Raw genomic sequence first — 18,943 nt, 5'->3', positions numbered from 1 at the left:
TAAATGCTGTTTCTTGTCTCTTCAAACTATCATATACAAAATGCGTCTGGGTTTGTCTACAAAGCTTGAGCTCAGAAAAAATCCAATTTAACTAGTGTAGTTCATGAATATTTGTTATGCTATATTGCAAGAAATTAATAATCATGTCACTCAGCACATATGAATTGTGCAGGAAACGTTTTTGTTTCTTTTATTCAAATCTCCGAAACAAACAAAAAATAACCTTGCAATTAGTACATTTTCATTTAGTGAATGAAAGGAACCAATTTTCTACTCTTGTCGAGTAACATATATTATTTCCAACTGCAGAAAAAACTCCCAAAGAAAATTAAATTCAAAGCACTTGTGTGTGCGGTGATCACAATTTCAGCACAGTTGATGAGTCAAACTTCAAAGAAATACAAAAATGTCTGATAAAATACTTCGAATCATTTGACATGGTACGACTCAACACTGCTTTATGACTCTATCGTAAATCAGGATCTGACTGTACAGAACTACTTGAACACAGTATCCCATAATTCAAACAAGCATCAGAATTGAAATGTATTACAATACCCTCATGTGAGATGCAAAAAGAAAGAAGGGGAGTAAGCACAACACTGCATGAAGTAACCAAAGGTGTAAAAATTTTATTTTGTGTTCAACACATACATAACAAACAATTTAAAATTTCATAACATTTTTAACAGCTTCACATATTGCAATAGCATTTGGCTTTTTGGCAACTTCACATGGTATCATGCCGACGTCACACAGGGCTTTCTCTGTGCTAGGTCCTATGGCTACAAACTAGAAATGAAATTCAGATTTTAAATAAGGGAAGAGAGATCAACATTTTTTTTTTTTTTTTGAAAATGAAATTTTCTAACCTTAAAAAACTTTAAATCTTCTTTACTATCTTTGATTAATTGATGACTCCACTGAACACCAGATGGACTGAAGAAAACCAAAACTTTTGGCAAACCCTAAATTGAAAACTCATTATAATATTTTATTAGGTTTTCGCAACATGCAAGTGAATTATTATGATTCATAATATGAATAGTTTAATCACAAAAGAACACATATTTGCTCCTTTGCCAGGGGTGCCCACCCTCCTTAAGGCAAAGGGTATAAACCCCCTCCTAAATGCTGTGAAGACCCGCCCCCCAAAAATTAGAAAAATGCTCCTCAAAACACGTTGTCCCTTAAAATGCTGTCAGATGCATGATGGTACCATACGTTTGTCAAAGCACTGTAAAAGATTATTACTTTTTTTTTTTTTTTGATTGATGATGCAGCTTTTAATAATATATTATTGAATAACATTTTAAAATATCTTTAGGAGGATGATCAATTTAAAAATAAATAAAAGTTGGGCAATTTTCATTGTAACGATTGTGAAGGAATGATTTGACATTTTTAAACTTTTCAAGGAAGTTATGCAATAAAACCTGTCTACAACGATACTGTTGGAACCTTTTACAAATTTGTTCAGGTAAACGGGCCTAAATAAACGAGATGAAACAGTACATTCATTTTTCAATTTTCAATGAACTAACCTGTTGCGAGACTATTTCTTGCCAACAAGATCGCAAATCTGGGTTGCCAACAGTTTCATATGAAATTATTTCTTGCACAGATATTCCTAGAAATGATGAAAATTATGTTATATTTGTTTTATACATATCGCAGCTTGAAAAGAATAAAGATACAACTCAAAAAAGCAACTTTTTCAAGAGACTATTTTCTTATATAGTTGCAATTTGTAATTTACTGTTGTTTCATTCATTAACAGTTCCTAATTTTTGTAATGGCCCTTAAAAATGGTTAGTACAATTCTTTTTGTTTATTTCATGCAGTTTTTGTGCTAGCATTTTAGGGTTCCTATGAATTTTAATCAAAGTTGTATCCACCGGCAACTCTTATCTACTCACACAAGACTAATTTTTTAAAAGGATTATCAATTAAAACTCTCTTTTTCAGTATTTTTTGAGTTGTGTCACTATTCGTTTCAAGCAACAATATATAGATTATGATGATGTAACATTTATCAAAGTAACTTTTCCAAATACTTTCCCACCTGGAAAAGCAGAATTTCCTTTAAGCATATATACTTGTCCATAAAAAAAAAAAGGACAGAAAACCCGAATCTTGTTCAAAATGACTTTCAAATTATCTGTCCTGAGCATTTTCGTGTAATAAAATCAGAATGCATCCAGTTAAGTTTTCATTTAAAATAAATATGTGTTTTTTCAACTTATTTATTAAGAAACCATCAAGTTGCTTTTCGAGCTTTAAACAAATAATTATGTATAGCATAAGAAATTAATCATTTCCGAATAAAATACATTTTTTTGTACGTAATTCCTTATTGTATGTTCTATGTGCTCCTAGTTCTCTGAGTATCTAACGTGCCTATGGGCTCAAAAAGACTAAAAATAGTAAAAATCTTTTAGAGGTAGTGGATTTGCCATTTTTAAACAATTTGAAAGCTTTTCTTCTAATAGAAGACTAGCTATTATGTTAACTAATAAAGTACTTCAAAAAAACCATTCTAGTAGAAATTTCTCACAATTCTACTTAGCAACACATTGAACAGCAAGGAAGTTTAAACAGACATATTACACTAATTATCTTTAACAGCTATAACATTTAAAGTCAATTTGAAATTTACCATTCTGCTTTAAAACTTCCGGAATCGTGTCTTTTCTTATATTGCTACAAGGAAAAAGGAAAGGCTTAGTAACAGGGTCAGAACCTAATAAAACAAGACAATATAATGACTCAAAAATTATAAGTGCAATACTATAAAAATAACTATGTCAATTTATTAATACCAGAGTTAGAGATCTAAGTCATTTTTATATATTTTTTAAGAAAATTCAAGTATTTTAGATTTATATTATGTTGCATTTATAAAAATACATAATATTTTAAACAATATCAAAAGCATTATATTTTTAACTATTTTCATTGCAGTCACATTTTTAATGCAACGGACGCTGGTTATTTGAATCAACGGCTTTAATAAAGCAAATTGTCAAAACCAGAACAAAATTCAACTTTACTAAATGAGCCGCTTTATGGGGTCAAAACTGTTTAGAACAAATGTGATTCATATAAATGACGGCCTGTGTACAAAAGTAGAGAATAAAAAACCAATGAACAAGCATAACTGAAATCACATTTGAGGTTTAGGTGCAAAAAAAAAAAGGAATTTTAAATAAAACAATTGTGTCATGTTTATATGACAGGGTGGCGACAAGAACTGTGAAAAAAGTTCCCTGACTTTTCCCTAATAAAGTTCACCAAATTTCCGTGGTTTACATTACCAACGATAATTTCCTTTCTTTGCTCTACTTGAAATCCATTGTATGTTAGTATAAAATGCAGTATTTTAAACGTTTTAAGTTGTGTAAAGTTGTTGAACTAAAGATCTATATTCTTTAAAAATGCTACTTTTTAAATAAAATTTAAAAAAAAAACATATCAAGTCAATTTTTGGAAAAAAAAAACCCTACAAAACAGTATATTAAATTTTTCTACATGGAAAGATTATAAAAAATTAAAATAAAAAAACTTTTCTTCCAGAAACCACTTAGCATAAGATTTTTAAGAAACTATTAAAATCACTCTTAAAAACTTGTGTGTATTTATGATAGAACTAAAAAGTAATTCAAATTATTTTGAACTACATTTTCAAACAGTATAATAATGGTTGCAAGAATAACAAGTAATAGCAAAAGAATAGAAGTAATGTAGTTATTCTTATATAACTATAATTGACATATTTATGAAAAACAGATGAAACCATTTGATATCCATTCATACGGAGCTTTTCTCTAATCAAGAACATAGGTTTTAATGAATGAATACAGCACTTTAACTATAAAAAAATATAAATATTTACTTAAGTAAACAAGCGAACTCTATTTCAAATGATTTCAGTATGTAACGAAAAGAAATCTTAAATTGCTTTTGTAACAAACAACTTTGAAGTGCAAGAAAAAAAAACAGAAAAAAAAGCAATTAGTTAATTTCAAAATATATAAAAGAAGAATACAAATTGGTTATAAAATAAAAGAATCACATTTAAGTCTAAAGAAAAGAAAACCTTTATAATCTGCAACAACAACAAATAGTATAATGGCAAAAAAACAATTTTTTTTTATTGAAAGTTCAATTTTAGCAATTAAATTTAAAATGCGAAGAAGTAATAACTTTTAAGCTTTTATCAGTATTAATTCAAAAACCAAAGATTTCTTCTTGAAATCGTGATTACAGTACGCTAATTACTTCGAGACAATGGAATAAAGGCAAAGGAGCTAAGGCATTAACGAATGCTTCCTCTTTGCCTGTAAGGTTGTTTATTTTACGTAGCATTGAAAGAGTAAAAGGAAATTTCAAGCTAGGTAAAATAAACAACCTAACAGATACTGAAGCAATCTAAGGAAGTTCTTCCTATGGTTAATAAGTAAGATTCAATACTTTGGCGTTCAGGAAAAAAGATGTACAAATATGCGGCAGTGTATAATCGCACCTCATTAAATTTACTTTGTTTTTTTTAGCAGATAATTGGCGGAAAAAATGCCTAGGGAATTAGAGTACTTAATTTTGTAAAGCAAAAAAAAAATTTTGCTGCATAAAATCAATTTTTCCTAATTTTTTTGTTATTTTTTTCGAAATTCCCTGACTTTTTCCTGATTTGTTGCCACTCTGTATGAGCACTCGGAATTGAAAGGGTGTTCCTGCCTAAAGATAAAAAAATGTTTTACTTTTAATACAAAGTGATGCACACCACTTGTAAATGTAATTTAAGTTTTTTCAATGTACAGTAGAGTCAGATTTGTTGCCACAAGTCACAGGAAAGGATTGTTGAGACCATTGGTTTAACTGTTAAACGTACAGTGAAGAAATCAGTAAATTCAAAGATCAACTTTCAAAAAGATGGAGAAAAAAAAATTTTGAAAAAAAAAAATAGAACCGACTTCAAAATTACTCTAAAAAGTGAAAAATAATTTTATTCTTTAAACACCATCGATAATGCTTTTAAACATAATTTTTGAAGTTGGCGCAAAAACAAAACGTAAAATCCAGTGTAACCATGCTTCGTTCATATTTTTTTTCAGAAAAGCATCCAAAATTACGAACGAAACATTTATATCGGTATTCAAATATGCTGTCATCAATGCATAATGTATGTGATAGTGAAAAAAACTGGTCCTGGTTAAATTTACAGTTGTATTTGAGTTATGGCTGTGAATGATTTTATCTATCGTTTTTGCGCCAACTTCAAAAATTATGTTTAAAAGCATTATCGATGGTGTTTAAAGAATAAAATTATTTTTCACTTTTTAGAGCAATTTTGAAGTCGGTTCTATTTTTTTTTTCAAAATTTTTTTATTTCATTCTCTTTAGTGTAAATGTAGGTATTTCAGAAATAATAAGAAGTTACCATCACGAAACTTCACATTTTTTTCTTAAAAATGCTCCATACTAAAAAAAAAAACTATTGACACGCGTTAAACTTTAAGCAATTGGCACTAAAAACTTATCTTTGTTCCTCTCTGGAAATCATGCGTAGTTAATTTAATTATAACCATTTAAGTATTACGTTTTTCCTAACTAATTTACATTCCACAGCATCTAAGTTGCTCATGATGCAATCCTGTATTTTCTTACATAGCCCCGATCATCTGTTATCGGCATAGATGATAACGATAAAAATACTACAGAGTAGTTGAGTCAAACCTAATGGTAGCATTGTGAAGACTAAGCAGATCCTAATCACTGCATCACCTCGCTTCCAGGTTAGGTTTACCCCTACTATGGAGCAATAGCACTGAAGAAAGGAAGATTTTGATAATTCACATAGGGTTACTATAAATCAGCAGGGTTACTAAAATAAAATTATTTACGCCAAAAATGAGACGACAGCGCCAGATTCCCCATTATCGAAATATCCCTTGAAGAAATTTAATGCTTGCTTCAGAGAAGCCTTCATTAAAAATTATCATTACAATTACTATTAATGTTACTGTTATATGGCACCAAACTTTTATAACCGTGAGTTTCCTATTGTCGCGTAGATGAAGATAGCGAAGACAATGTGAAAGCCAAATGAAGCGAATACTCTTTAGTCTCAACTCGAGATCTTTATTCAGAACCACGAATGAACGTTACATCTCCTTATATACAACTTGAGAAAGTGCTGGAACTTTCCAGACTTAGAAAGATACAAAAATTAATAGAAGATTCGAGAAAATACGGGAAACAGTAGAAACGAAATTTTAGTAAAATTCACTTTGTCCTAGTCGGGATTTGAACCCGGGTCGCTCGTGTGGGAGGCGAGAATTCTACCACTGAACCACCGTTATCAACGGATGAAAAGTGCGAACTTCGCTACAAAATCATTTAATAGGGAACTTGCATAAAATTTAGTTTTTTGCCCATAACTTTTTTTCTAATGAACAAATATGGTCAAACAAAGTAATGGGACCTAAGTTGAGCCATCCCCTATCCATTAAAAAAAGAATCATCAAAATCGCTTCACTAGGTGAGACGCTATGAGTGGACAAACAAAAAAAAAACATACATACGGTATGAATTGATAACCGCCTCCTTTTTGAAGTCGGTTAAAAATTCATTGTCATCCTGACACACAAAATATACACTATTTAAACCCTGTTACAAGTTACATTGTTGAATATAGTGACTACTTCAACAAATCGAAGGAGAAAGTTATAAATAATGTTAAAAATGAAGAAAAAGCTAAATCAAAACCACCAAATCATGAGAATATGCCTAAGAATTCATTAACGTTGGGACAAGTTTTATTAGTTGAATGGAAGAGAAAGAAATTAACAAAGAGCAATGTTGGACAGGTGCTTCATATAGAAGATTAAGGAATAGAAATATCTCGTTTGAGAATGCATAATAATATCGGAATGATCTTTGTGTTCCCCGAGAAAGAATATAAATGTTCTATGGATTCTGATAAAGTTATTGGGTATTTTAAGAAATCAGAATTGTAACAGATGGCTCAAGCATTATATATCATTGTTTCAAACTGCTGTATTAGCTAAAGAAATGTTTGCAAGTTGAAATTTATCAAATTTAATAGTTTTGGACTTCTTGTCCTTCCGTTACTCTTAACAAATACATAATTTGTACACTTAAAATAAATATATTTTTAAACTAGAGCTGAAATTGTGCTTACTGAACACTCCTGTATGTGCTCTAATTTTTATAGAATTTTCCCTTTTATAGTTTAGCTAAACTTTTGGGGAGAACATGATAGCGTGAAAATCATGTCCCAAAAATGTCCTTTTGTTACCGTTTTTAAAATTTGATTTTTTAAAAAAGTTACCAAAAAACTCCCAGATTTGGCTTTTTTAGCAACTTACTATAAGTGTATAAAAGTCTACGCATCAGTTTCTGAAAAAATATGTATTTTGATATGCTCACACATAGAAATACATCAATTTTTTTGTACAAACTATCCTTCTGTTACCGCTGGAATCAACCTCTTAAGAATTGATCCCACAACATAAGAGTGTTACTCACCTAAAATGATATTACACAGCTTTTCACTGCTACCAGCCTCTTTCCCTCGAGTATCCAAATCCAGCAAATTTTCTAAAATGAGAAGAACACGGTAAGTTCCAAATCTTACATTTCTGTCTTTCAAAAGTGGGTTCTTGATTACTAAGAGGCTTGTATATAGTAATTTTGCAAACATGTATTACTACAGGTAATAAATGAACAGCGAAAAGTTTGCTTCAAGCAACGTCACAATCAGCTTTGATTAACATTCTCTTTCTTTCTAAATGTGAATAATAACAAAAAGCACGGGAAAATTGATAGGTGAAAACAGTAAATAGAACTCTGTGTCAGTTATCTGTGGGACTAGTCTATCATCGCCAACGTGGGCAATTTCTTTTTAAAGGTAGCTTTCTTGTAGGCATAGGATTGATTTGTAGTATAGGATAGCTTCTGCTGTGGGTGCAGTTTGCTTCTGAAGAAAGGGGTGTAGAACCAAAGAGTGCAAAAAAGAGGTTTCCTTCCCTTAACATAGTTTCGGGTAGATAAGCCATGGCTTATACATGTTTTAAAGTTTAACACCTGCGCCGTATCTGCCAGGGCGGCGTATCTGGAGAAAAATTTCCCCCACCCTTCTGTATAAATGATTTTCACGTTTGCAAAAACTAAATCCATTCAAACACTAATAGAAGAGTTCTCATATTGCACCTTAAAGCAGGTTCGCTTTGATTAAACTCCCATCTCTGTGCAGTAGAGACTTCCATAGGATTCCGCCTTCGCCGTGACACATCATCCTGGCGGGTCAACAAACGCATGCAGGGAATATTGACTCTGAGGAACGATTCGTGCGCCGGTAAAATAACAGAATGACATTCTAAGTTAAAAAAAAGAGCTAAGCTGAAAAAAAGAAGGAAATAAGTTTTGGAAACTTTTATAAACCTTCTAAAACTTTAGGAATTTTCTCCAAGAACAAAAAAATAATGGCTCTAGGCCAACAGAGAGAAAAAGGATTCCCTGTGTCTACCGTAAGAAGAAGGATTCAGGTAAAGCTTATTGCAGCCAGGATGGGTATTGTGAACTTTATCGGGGGTTCTGATTGGTGCTTCCATTTTGTTATGAAATGGAAAACACTGTCGGTAAGGGCCAAAAAAAGATCAAAGAAAGAACTCCTTTAACTATTTTTAAAAGAAAAACCATCCCCAAGGGAAACTTCCCCCAAAGGAGTGGTAATTGCCACCAACAAAAAGGGCTGGATGTGAGAGAAAATTATGCTCTTTTGGTTGGCGGCATAGGCGGATCCAGGGGGGCCATGCCCCCCCCCCCTCGACAAAATTTCAAGAATAGTTAAAAAACCCTTTTTTGAGCAAAAACGCAAAAAAATTTCCTTATAATGCATGCAAAGTTTAACAATAAGGTAAACAATTAGAGGGGGGCCATGGCCATCCGAGCCCATGCCCTCTGGCTCCCGAGAAAATTTCAAGAATAGTTTAAAATCATTTTTTGAGCAAAAATGCAAAAAAAAAATTCTATTATAATGCATACAAAGTCGAACAATAAGGAAAACGAGAGGGGGCCATGGATACGCCAGAAAGTTTCAAAATTAGTTAAATACTTTTTTAGAGCTGAATATAAAAAAGGCCTAATATATTATTCCTCGAAGTCTAACAATATAAAAACAGCATGTGCATGGCATGTTTTAAGAAATTGAAACTTGAATTTAAAAGCGAAAGTTAAAAATGAAACTACTAGAAGCGAAATGAAAGATGGTATGAAAAAGTTTTTGCATGAGTTAGATGTTGGAACTTTCGAACAGTATCTGAGCAAATTTGCAGTGAAATATAGAGAAGAAGCTGCTTTTTTGAAATATTTTGAAGAGCATTACTGCAACCGAAAGGAAAAGTGGGCATATTGTCACAGAGCTGGATTGGGAGTAAACACAAACATGAAACTTGAGAGATGGCATCGCCAACTTAAATATGAAGAAACAGGTGGAACTGTGATGAAAAGGTTGGATAAAGCAATACATGTTGTTATGAACGCTGTTACGAAGAAACTCTTGGGTCGGATTACTGCAATAGAAAGTGGCAAATTGACTCACCGAGTCAGTTTAATTAGAAAAAGGCATATTGTTGGCCAAGAATTGGATGAAAATGTTTCACATACGATATTCGCATTGCTAATTAAGATTGCAAATGCGATATCATGTGCTCACTTTGCAACATTTGCATACATGCAGTAACTTGCACATGTGTAGATTATAACTTTAGATATGTTATATGCAAGCACATCCATTTCCTTTGCAAAAAAGTTAACTTTTCTACCAAGAGTGATAATGCTGTTAATAAATCCTCTGCAGCTGATAATCTTAGTGAAGAAGAACTTGTCATTGATGTGAATGAACATAAAGAGCTGCAGTCACTAGAAAAGTCGTTGATCATTAACCAAGTGAGAAAAAAACCGAGAACCGACATCAGTGCTCAAAAAGCTTCCTTAGCTTTAAGATTACGAAATGTGACTAATCAAATACAAGCATTAGAAACACTGGAAGACTTGGATGGTGCAGCTGAGCTCACTAAAAAATTTATTTACAAACAGTGTCATCTAAGTGTTTGTTACCAGCTGTGTCTCACGAAATAAAAAATTCACCTGTAAATAAAGTAATCAACCATCAAAGAAAATTTACCATTAAAAAGAAGAATAAGAATAAATAATCCTTTTGGCAAATTCTTAATGAAAAAGTACCTCTGGTTCTTATAAAATAATATTGTTTTTATTGAATCCATTTTTAAATCCATGAATTATTTTTTTAAAATTGCTTTTCTTTTATTTAAATTGGTAAAATTTGTTTCATAATCACCCCCCCCCCCATGCACAAAAATATCAAAGGTAATTACTGAATTCATCCAGGCATAAACTAAACCTCCAAGAAGCTTTTTTTTCCTACTATATTTTTCGATAAATAAAGTTAATGTATTCTACTTCTTAGTTTTTTCAAAAGTTTATCAGTGCGGCATTTCCATTTTAAATTTTCACCCAAAGTTATGCCCGAATAATTCATATTTTCAACTCTTTCCATTGTTGCAACAGTTGGAGTTATTCGCATGTCTGTTCACATTTTAAGGCTAAATTAATTTTATCAGTTTCTTTCTTTAAACTTAATATATTTTGTTTTATTTATATTTGGTGATTACATTTTTAGCCAACCAGTTATTTAAACCAATTAAATTAAGTTCTATGTTGCACAAAATGTTAATGCAACATCATATGCACATAGAGTAATTGTACCATATTACTTAATTTATGATTTTTCATTACTATAGATTTTTTATAAAGTAAATGACCTGATGTTGATCCCCGAGAGACTTCCAGTTTTGTTGTTTTTTATTTGTTTATACATTTATTTAATTTTGTTGCTTGTTTCCTGTATGTTAGATAGGACATTATCCATTGAATGATGTTCCAGTATTGTACATCTTATTTATTAAAACCTGTATGTTCACACTGTCAAATGCTTTATGTTGATTAAAAATTGCTGCTGAAATCATTTATGCATTTTTCATTTATGCACACATTTTTTTCACCTGCAAATTTCAATGCAGCTCTTTCATTATTTCTGTTGCCTAAACCCGTATTATAGATAATGAAAAAATGCATAGTTTTCCATGTTCATCGATTGAGAACCAGAACATTTTCCCAAAAATTGGCAATACAGAAATAGATCTGTAATTATTATAGTTATTTGTATTTCCTGATTTTTGTGTGGGTAACTATTTCAGTTTTTTCAAGTTTTTCTATAAATTCACCTCTTAAGGGGAATCGCCGTTACGTTCAGTACAATCGGGCAATTGATCTGCGTCCAAGTATGCGATCTGTGAGTCATCAGAGCCATGTGAAGGCTTGTTTACAACCAGTTCGGAAGTTGTATCAACGTTAGTAAGGCATGGAAGGATAGCAGAATGTTGAGCCTACCTCCAAGTTGTAAGATGCAAAGTTGAATTTCTCCATGTTGGTAGTATAAGATTTGAACTTCATCTAGTCATTTTGCTCACTACTTGAAAGTTTTTACTTAAGGTTGTTAACAGGATTAGTATCAGGCAGCAAATGTAGGGTCTGATATAGTGCAATATTTAAATATTTTTTCCTGCTATTTTAGTTAGTGCAATAGTCTAAATACCCAATGGCCCAGTTCATTCTTTATTCTAACAAATGTTTTTAATGTTTTATTTACATAACATTTTTTGCCTCAATAAAGGCTTTTGTTGTCTTACATAATCGATTCTTCCTTGCAACTTTTGGCACAATTACACTCACAATACGTGAGTATTCTTTAACAATGCAACAACATTCACGTATTGGAAACGGTAGTCAAGCCCTGGATGGACATGGTGGCCGCCGGAAGAGATTATGTCTTCCAGCAGGACTCAGCGCCAGCGCACAAGTCGAGAAAAATCCGAGCGTGGCTTCACAGTAATGTGCCGTACCACTGGACACCCGAATTGTGGCCACCCTCCAGCCCGGACTGCAATCCTCTCGATTACTACTTTTGGGGCGTAGTTGAGGAAAAGGTTAACGCAAAATTTCATAATGCCAAGGACACGCTGAGAGCCACCATTACTGAGGTGGTGCCCAACGTGGACAGGAAGGAGGTGAAACATGCATGCGGTCGGTTCCGGTCACATCTTGAGCGAGTGGTGGCAGCTAACGGCGGCTATATAGAATATATAGAATAATTTCTTTTTATAACATATTTTCTATGATATTGCAAAGTTGTGTACAAAATAAATCCTTTTTGTTTGCATTATAAGAGTTTTAATACTTGTGTCCCATTTTCCGGATTTACCTCAACGTCCCTGTATACACACACACACACACATATATATATATATATATATATATATATATATATATATATGGTTAGTATTAATTTTTTTAATATATATTCAAAACTTCTAAAAAGAAGTAAACACCAGCAACCGCGATTGATATGAATTATTCTAAACTATGTTTAATCCTAACACTTAAACCATAATATGAAGGATCGTTAAATTTTCAGTTAGCGTGTCTACAGCTGAAAGGACGTTTTCTACTCTAAGAAGACTCAAGACATGGCTGAGAGCGAGGATGAATGAGAAACGTCTCACAGGCCTTTGCTTACTTCATGTCCACAGGGATATTGAAGTAAGCATTTAAAAAATAATAGAGAGATTCTCTAAAATGGGCTCCAGACGCCTTGAGTTTGTATTATGAAATAAATAAATATAACTTCGATTTCGGAACAAGTTCATTCTTCAGATTTGGTATGTATTCTTTTATTTTAAATAATAGTTTATTTGCAGTAAGTTTTGATTTTCAACAGCATCAAAGAAAATATTCATTGTACAATTAAAACTTTAAAGGTTGCAACGCCAATGTAACTCTTATTACACGACATATTTACGAACAAATACTATACGCTGTATATGTATCAATTTTATCGAAGCTAACAAATCAAAATCCATCACTAATCTCATAAACTGAAAACTATATATTATTTGAAAATGAAATATTATTTTATGAAATTCTAAGATCTAAACAACCTTTTTCCTGCTAGTATGAGTAAAATTGATCGGATAAACCATGCTAGATTTTAAGCTTGTGTTAAAGGTGGGCTATATTGATGTTTGTAAAAGTCAAAAAATTCCAAAGCATCGTATTTTTCCAAATGCCCCCTCCCCCCAAAAAAATTCTCTCTGGATCCGCCCCTGGTTGGCGGAAGTGTACCATAAAAGAGAAGGGGCTTTTTCTCGCCTCCAAGGGCTCATTGTGCTGGACTGGATGCGGGCGCACTTGAAGGATGATGTCAAGGGTGCGATGAAAGTTGTGTCAGCAAAACCCGCAATCATCCCCGGAGGTCTGACGAAGAAGTTGCAACCTTTGAATTTAGGGGTGAATCGCTTTTTAAAAACAAAGTCCGGGGCCATTGGGAGCGATGGATTTCGTCAGATGGCCACAAATTAACAGCGGTCGGCAACATGAAAAAGGCATTGTATGCTGAAATCGCCATGTGGGTCAACTCGTCATGAAACAAAGTCAACCAGTCGACGATAAGGAATTCATTCCGAAAAGCAGGATTATTATGTTCTGATGAAAGTGACTAATTCCACATCAAATTTGGACTTAATGTCTGTTGACATGTTAGGACTCTTTGATTCTGAATCAGATGCATCCAGTTTTGATGGCTTTATGTAAAATAAATGCGGTTAAATGTAATATTTCTGTCTTATTTACAAAACTTTTTTTTTTAGATGTTAGAAGTTGAAGGTAGGTTCTATTTTATGTACTTCTACTGCATATTGTTTTATATGTATTTTTTGTTTATATACATTTGTCAATAAGAGACAAAATTTGGAAACTTGGGTTTAATTTTAAACTTTAGTAAAGTAAATAGTTTTAAGGAGTTATATTCATGAATCCTGAATATGATTTAATCTAGTCTAATTATGTTAAAAATGAAACATCATTATTATACAGCATTTTGCACATAACCACCTAGAAAGAGGAAAGCAACCCAAAAACTTCAAGATTGTGCTTATGCAAATCAAGGTCTTGTCAGCACAAAATAAACACAACGATTTTAGAATTACCAGCACCCATGATCTGACCCACGCACTATTCCAAGACAAGAGTCACCACTGTTCAACAAACAATTTGTTAACACAATTTTTTGTTTTGAGTATTATTTAACTAAAAATAACCATCATCTTAAAAAATAGTAGCAAAAAAAAGGATTAAATTATAAAGTCATTATTTTAACATAAATTGCAACTCACTAGCTAGATTAGCAGTTGCTTCTCCCACACTGAAATTCATTTTATGCTTCCAATGTGAAGTTATGGAATCTAAAATCAAGAAAAGGGTTTAAAATCATACTTAAATAGAGATTATGTTTTAATGCAGTGAACAAAAATGTATTACAAAACCAAATTTAATGAAGAAAACAATTACCTTCAATATAATAGATGTAAAAAATTAAAAAAGAGATACGGCTGATCCATGTTTGCAAAAAAATAAGGAAAAAAAGATGAGACGATAGAATAAAACCATTCCTTTTCCCTTTAAACAGCTAATCCGTATCTGTCATTAATCTGCAAGATGAAAGCTGCTATCAACCGGGCGGCACCATTTTGCGCATGTTTTAATCGGAAAGACAGTGATACCCTCCTTTGCCGTCAGCATGTTTTCATCCTGATAAGGGAAATGATTGTTGGCCTAGCGCCCCTATCTACAATTAAGAAGTTTTTGAACAAGTTTATCTCACAGTTATGCATGACAATATCAGTTAACAGAAGTTAAATCTAGCGTTAAAGACTGCTCCTAATATGGGAGAAATTTTCACAATGTTTTTCGACCTTGCAATGATAATGCCTAGAAGCAAAAGTGGTTTTGGCACTGGTATGATAATGGGATCATTCAGCCATTTAAGGAGAGGTTTGTGTGGATACTTCACTTCTTCCGAGACTTAGTATCTCGAACGATAGTTTGTTTTTCAGCAGCGATACAGTTTCATTGTAACAGATAGTGCTTGATAGTTTAACCAGTTGCCTATCTCTAGTTTGCATTAATTAAATTGTTTTTAATGTTTTTGACTAATTTTACTAAATTGTTAAATAAATTTGTTTATTTTTTTAAGCTAGCTTACCTTCACGTTTTTCATGCATCACGTTCTAGTGATATCATTCAAAGGTATTTTCTCGAGCATTTCTCTTGCTCATTAATGATGTCCTATATATCACCTTCATGCCAGGTGAATTTTCTCAATCCAAGTGTTATTTTTTTTCCTGCCCACTTAGTCAAAGTGCTGCAACAATTAGACTCTCCTGTTTTTGTTTTTTTTTTTCCCCATCCTCAACCATCTTTAATTTATAAATTCAAAAATGTCAATAGAATTTTTTTTTCTCCTCAAACTTTTTTTTTTTTTTTGACAACATATAATGTTCTGAGTGTGGGAGAGCTCCCACCATGATTAATTTGCTGTTGTTGAGATGATTCAAGTTTTACAAAATGCTGCCAATTTGTGTAAGGTCTTTTCTGTGTTTGTAATTTCACTGTGATAAGTTTCTTTTCCTTTTTTTCAGTACCAAAAGTTCTAGGATAGTTTGGTACATAGGCTCATTTAGCACATATTATGAAAATGATTAAAGAAAAAGAGCCCAATATTGGGGACACAAAACACATTTCTTCCTAAGGTCCCTCCATGTAAAATAAACAGAAAAACACCTTAGGGTCATACAGGGGAATTATGGGTCACTCTCTTTCCGGGGTAAATAACGGTTGTGACAGAGTTTCTATCACAGTGTGCATTTTCCCTGCGTCTTCTTCTTTCACAATTTATGAAGAGGAGAGACCTTTCACCAGCAGTTCTTCACTCATAGTGCTGTTCTCTGTGGCGAATGAGGTCATGGGAGACATTGCACCAATTCGAATTTAGTTCTCAGGCTTGACATCAAGTGATGGGGTGTTTTGTTTGGTTACTGGCTTGTCACGCTGTAATTAGGAATTTCAATTAGGGAGAATTAAATACTAATTTGATATTAAGAATTTTGAATTGAGACAGGTGACAGGCCAGGTGAAGGTAATGATGGCAGAGAAGAGTTTGGAGACTCAAGAGAAAAAAAGGGAGGAATGGCTGCGGGGAAGAGGTGTCCGAAAAAAAAACATGATGCTTGCAAAGGGATTTGAGTATTCTTTTGGTTTTTTTTTTTTTTAATTTCCTTTAAATATATTTTTCTTTAATTTGAATTAATTTAATTTCTGTTTTCTTTTAAAAAGTGTAAGACACTTTCTGCTGACAAGAGTCAGACTACCGTGCGAGATGCACGGGCAGTCGGAACATGAGTTATGTTCCGAGCTGTTTTTGTTTTTCTTCTAGAAATGCATTAGTGTGATTTCTTTTGGTAATCTTTTTAAGGAAAATAAATTTATTTTGAATCGCACACGAAAAAGCATTTTTATAAAAATAAAAACGAAAAAGAACGTTTTCGTTTTTCTAGCTGAATTGGTGTACTTCTCAGAAGTTTTCACAGTTGTTCTTATCTGTAATGTTATTTTGATTAGCTGCGGAGATCACTCCTGTTGAAAATAAATCATTACTGAAAAAAATGAATAAATAACCATCAAAAAAAAGGTTCTTATGTGACATATTGTCTGTTTTTCCAGGGATTTCAAAGGGGCAGAGTTCCCCATATACCGTAAAAACCGCCGTATCAGCCGCGGCTCATGTGTGAAAAAGGGTTATTTTATCTTTACTGCGGCCCATACAATGGGGCGGCCCTTACGCTAATTCTTTTTCTACACTTCCAGACATAAATATCAAATTCTGAGAATAAATAAAAGGCTGGGAAATAGAGGGTAACTTTAACAAACGCTAAGGTGAAAATAATCTATCTTTTAGGACAAAAATCATCTACGGGGGGTGGGCAAAAGCAGATGGGATACTTCTAAGTAACAAAAGTAATTTCTTATCTTTGCTGACATCCCTGCCCAGGGACCACCTGTAGCTGTCAGCTATCTGCTGAAACAGTGGAAGAAGGGGGGGGGGGGAACACCTGCTCGGACATCTATCTATGGCAAACAAAGGGAGAGTTCCTTGAATGAGCCAATACAGCTGAAGGCTACTTCGGACTTCGAAAACTAAATGCTGGGAGAGTGAGGGGGGATGGGAAGGGAGAGTTTCTTTCAGGAGTGGTAAAAAGCAATGGAATTCAAAAAGTTAGTAGAATGAATTGACGTCTAGGAAAAGAACGCCTTCGTGCTTTACGGGAAAGAAAAGGGGTCGGGAGGGTGGGGTGTAGAATCTGAAGCTGTGTCCTGTCCAGGGTCTTTAGAAGAGGAGACTAGGGTTGGACCATCTCCCGAAACGGGTTGTGGGGGAATGAAATTGGTGACGTAGCTCTGGAAGCACTCGCGGAGCACTTTAAGACGATTTCAATAGGAAATGGCATTGCTTCGCGCCTATTTTTGGACATAAAAGCATAATTTGGAAAAAAATAAAAAAAATAAGTCTTCGTGTCTTAATTTACCTTTTTACTTCCTTTTACAAAAAAGGAAGTATTGTATTCGCGAAAAAATTTTCACTCAAAAATCGCCCTTAATTTCCATTTTGCTCACCCCCAAATGAATGTTGAGTTTTTTTTTCGATTCGACCACATGCGGAAAAGTGCCTAAGAATGTATAGACACGCGAAATATCCATTTTGACCATCACCGAGGTAATTACAACGACTTTTCTCGTGACGTCTGTATGTATGTGCGTATGTGCGTATGTATCTCGCATAACTCAAAAATGGTATGTCCTAGAAAGTTGAAATTTGGTACATAGACTCGTAGTGGGGTCTAGTTGTGCACCTCCCCTTTTGGTTGCTTTCGGATGTTCCTAAGGGGGTCTTTTGCACCTTTTTGGGGGGATATCATTGTTAATATCAATGCAAACTTAAGTGGTGTTACAATTTGGCGGACACTTGGCGATATATCGCCAGTCTTTTGGTCGCCAAGTTTTGTCGCCAACTTGGCGGAAAATTTGGCGATTTTTTTTTATCTGGTTTTAATTTGGCCATCGTTTTTAATATTTAGAGATTAAACTATTGAATCACATTAAAATTGCCAATAATGGGAAAATGACATTAAAATGGAGTAAAAGGAAGTCATGTGAGGCACACATCAGCTCGTTTGATACTAGTGTCTCACCCATATTTTACGAGAATTATTTTGAATTCGAATAAAATGGAAAAACAAAACTTGATCATGAGTGATTTCAAATGATAATTATTATGAAACTAAACCAAGTTTGACTACAACTTAAAATAATTTTATTAGAAGAAAATGGTAATCTATTTGAGTCATTAAATTCGTAAACTACTACAAAAAATCTTTTCCTGATTTGAAAGAGAAATTACTGTTATTCATTTACTTTAAAGTTTGTCTTCAAAAAATTGTAGAAGAGAGAAAGAATCATGATTAATATTAATAATATAATAAATTAATATTAATTCTAAGAAGTAAAAAACGAATTTTTCAATGAATAATGATTGAATTTAATAATATATAGCAACTATATTAGTTCAAAATAGTTATATATTTACATTTATAAAATATATACAACAACATAGAGGGAAAAATACAAATACTCAGAAACTGATTACCACATGGTAATATTTCATTTATACGTCTTTTATGAAAAAAATTAAATATCTCATGAAGCATTTTTAAAGCAATTACTGTTATTACAAGCAGATATTTCCCAAGTACTGTTACTCGTGTATAATGGAAAGATTTTGTAACTACTATGCTGATTCAAAATGCAAATAGCTGTGTACATAAATGACTACAATAAATACATATATTAAAATATTATTTTTGCAGAATACTAAAATAACTATAGA

The 18,943-nt window shown here is 32.8% G+C and overlaps 1 protein-coding gene across 1 annotated transcript in view; it reads right to left on the bottom strand.

Annotated features, from left to right (window-relative positions):
- Nucleotides 1-632: 632 nt before the first annotated feature.
- Nucleotides 633-18,943, bottom strand: part of LOC129229521 (uroporphyrinogen-III synthase-like) — a 55,631-nt gene continuing 37,320 nt past the window's right edge. The window contains exons 3-8 of the mRNA XM_054863841.1: nt 14,337-14,405; nt 7,552-7,623; nt 2,660-2,743; nt 1,545-1,630; nt 873-968; nt 633-792 (exon numbers count right to left, since the gene is read on the bottom strand). Coding sequence (XP_054719816.1) covers nt 667-792; nt 873-968; nt 1,545-1,630; nt 2,660-2,743; nt 7,552-7,623; nt 14,337-14,405 — 533 coding nt within the window. The 3' untranslated portion in view covers nt 633-666. The remainder of the gene's footprint in view (nt 793-872; nt 969-1,544; nt 1,631-2,659; nt 2,744-7,551; nt 7,624-14,336; nt 14,406-18,943) is intronic.

This window comes from Uloborus diversus, chromosome 9, assembly GCF_026930045.1.
Source record: "Uloborus diversus isolate 005 chromosome 9, Udiv.v.3.1, whole genome shotgun sequence".
Lineage (NCBI taxonomy): Eukaryota > Metazoa > Arthropoda > Arachnida > Araneae > Uloboridae > Uloborus > Uloborus diversus.
Note: the sequence above shows the minus strand (reverse complement) of the source record. Positions and strands in the feature narration are given on the sequence as shown.